The sequence below is a fragment of the Vanessa cardui genome, chromosome 28 (assembly GCF_905220365.1).
Source record: "Vanessa cardui chromosome 28, ilVanCard2.1, whole genome shotgun sequence".
In the NCBI taxonomy this organism is placed as follows: domain Eukaryota; kingdom Metazoa; phylum Arthropoda; class Insecta; order Lepidoptera; family Nymphalidae; genus Vanessa; species Vanessa cardui.
The window spans coordinates 3,120,629-3,122,404 of NC_061150.1; the positions used below are offsets into that span (position 1 = coordinate 3,120,629).

At 36.0% G+C, this 1,776-nt stretch overlaps 1 protein-coding gene across 1 annotated transcript; it reads right to left on the reverse strand.

Annotated features, from left to right (window-relative positions):
* Positions 1–560: 560 nt before the first annotated feature.
* LOC124541371 (MFS-type transporter clz9-like) lies at positions 561–1,481 on the reverse strand. The gene has a single exon (XM_047119226.1). It carries the CDS (start codon positions 1,479–1,481, stop codon positions 561–563), a length of 921 nt encoding a protein of 306 aa, XP_046975182.1.
* Between the last annotated feature and the right edge of the window lie 295 nt (positions 1,482–1,776).

Consider the following 1,776-nt stretch of genomic DNA (forward strand, 5'->3'; position numbering starts at 1 on the left):
TGTATTACTCGACAAAACAGGAATTGTCCGGATTTCTTTAGAAGACTCGTCGAAACATGGGTTATTAGTTTCTGGTGCAGGATTTGACTCATCCACCGAGATTGTGGATGTTGACTGTTCTTTGGACAAACAATTTTTATGTGCAGAAGAAGTGCTGGGTTCGCAATCATTTGTATTACAAAACGAAACAGGAGTGGATCGAATTTCTCTTGGAGAATCATTGGCAATTTGGATTATTCGTTACTGAATCGGGATTTGAAGATTCTGCATTTACTACGTCAGTTTGCCTACTATTGGCCCAAATCAAATATAGAGATATATTTTCATCAGGTAAAAGTTTCTCTAGCTCAGGGCGAGTTTTATAATAAAGACCTTTGAATAACTTTAGCTTTTCTTTAGACAAAATCGTTTCAATTTTCTCCTCTAATGTTTCCAAAAATATGTTATGGCATGTAGAATTTTGAATAATTTTTCGGTTTTGTCTCTTAATTTTGGTCATGTCAACGTACTAACGGCCAAATGGGTACGGTCCCCCCGCGCGGAACCCATTTTTCATTGTTTCAGCAGAAATTTTCTCTACAGCTGTTGTTAAAATGTTGTTTTTTAAGGACTTGTCCCAAATGTTGAGTTTTCCAATTCTTTACCGATTCACGCCAAAACGACTTTAAAGGCCTGAATACAGCCAAATCCATGGGCTGTAAGATATGCGTGGAATTCAGGTTGAGTGCTATGACTTCAATACCATTGTCAGAGCAGAAATTGGACAGGTGCAAAGTTAAATGTGACTTGTGTCCATCCAAAAAAAATGTAATAGGCTTTTCAATATTTTTTTTAATCAGCCAAGGATTAAAAACGTTTGTCATATATTCGTAGAATGTTCCGGAGCACATCCTTCCACTTTCTGAGCGACCAATGGCCCAGTCATCGGGGAAATTTTCTGAAATTAATGACGGTATTCTTGCATAATTAAAAACAACCAGAATAGGTGCCAACTCTCCTGCAGCATTTCCTGTAATCAGAACGGTCAGATTTTCTTTGTCGTCTCCTGATGAAGAATTTTTATCTCCTTTTCTGGCAAGAACATGTTCTGGTTTTGGATTTAAGAAAAACGCACTTTCATCTGTGTTAAAAACTCTTTCAGGATGTTTCACTATCTCAATCAGACCTCTGTCTTTGAGATCACTTTCAACTTCCGAAAACCATTTCTCGATGTCTTCTTGGGTAACATTATCTCTTGTTGTACATAAATTTTGAGCTACACGTTTAGTAATCGTAGGATGTCGTTTCAGAAATGATGTATACCATTTATTGCCTGGTCTGTTATCACTGAAAAGGGTTTCTTGGTTTTTATCGATTATTATACGTTGGACGCTGTCCAATAACTGATCTTTTGTTACGGGGATATGTTTATCTAACATTTCTTTGATCCAGATTTCTAAAATATTTTCTTCTTCCTTACTTAAAATGGTGCTGGGTCCCATTGAGCACTCAATTGGTTGTGCAAGGTTATTCTAGGCACATTGAACTTTTTTCTACTGCTTCAATAGCCCAGCCCATGTGTTGAGGTGTATAATCTTTTTTAGGAGCCATTTCTAAAACAAAGAATTATTGTATTTAATGATTACTGTAATCATTTCATATCGATGTCCATAACTGGAAATAGATAGGTACCCAATGATGGACACATACGTCCATTACTGGAACACATCAGTATTTTTATCATTTACAACTAGCTTGTAGTATAGAATAATAATTAGGAGTAAAATTAATTAAAAA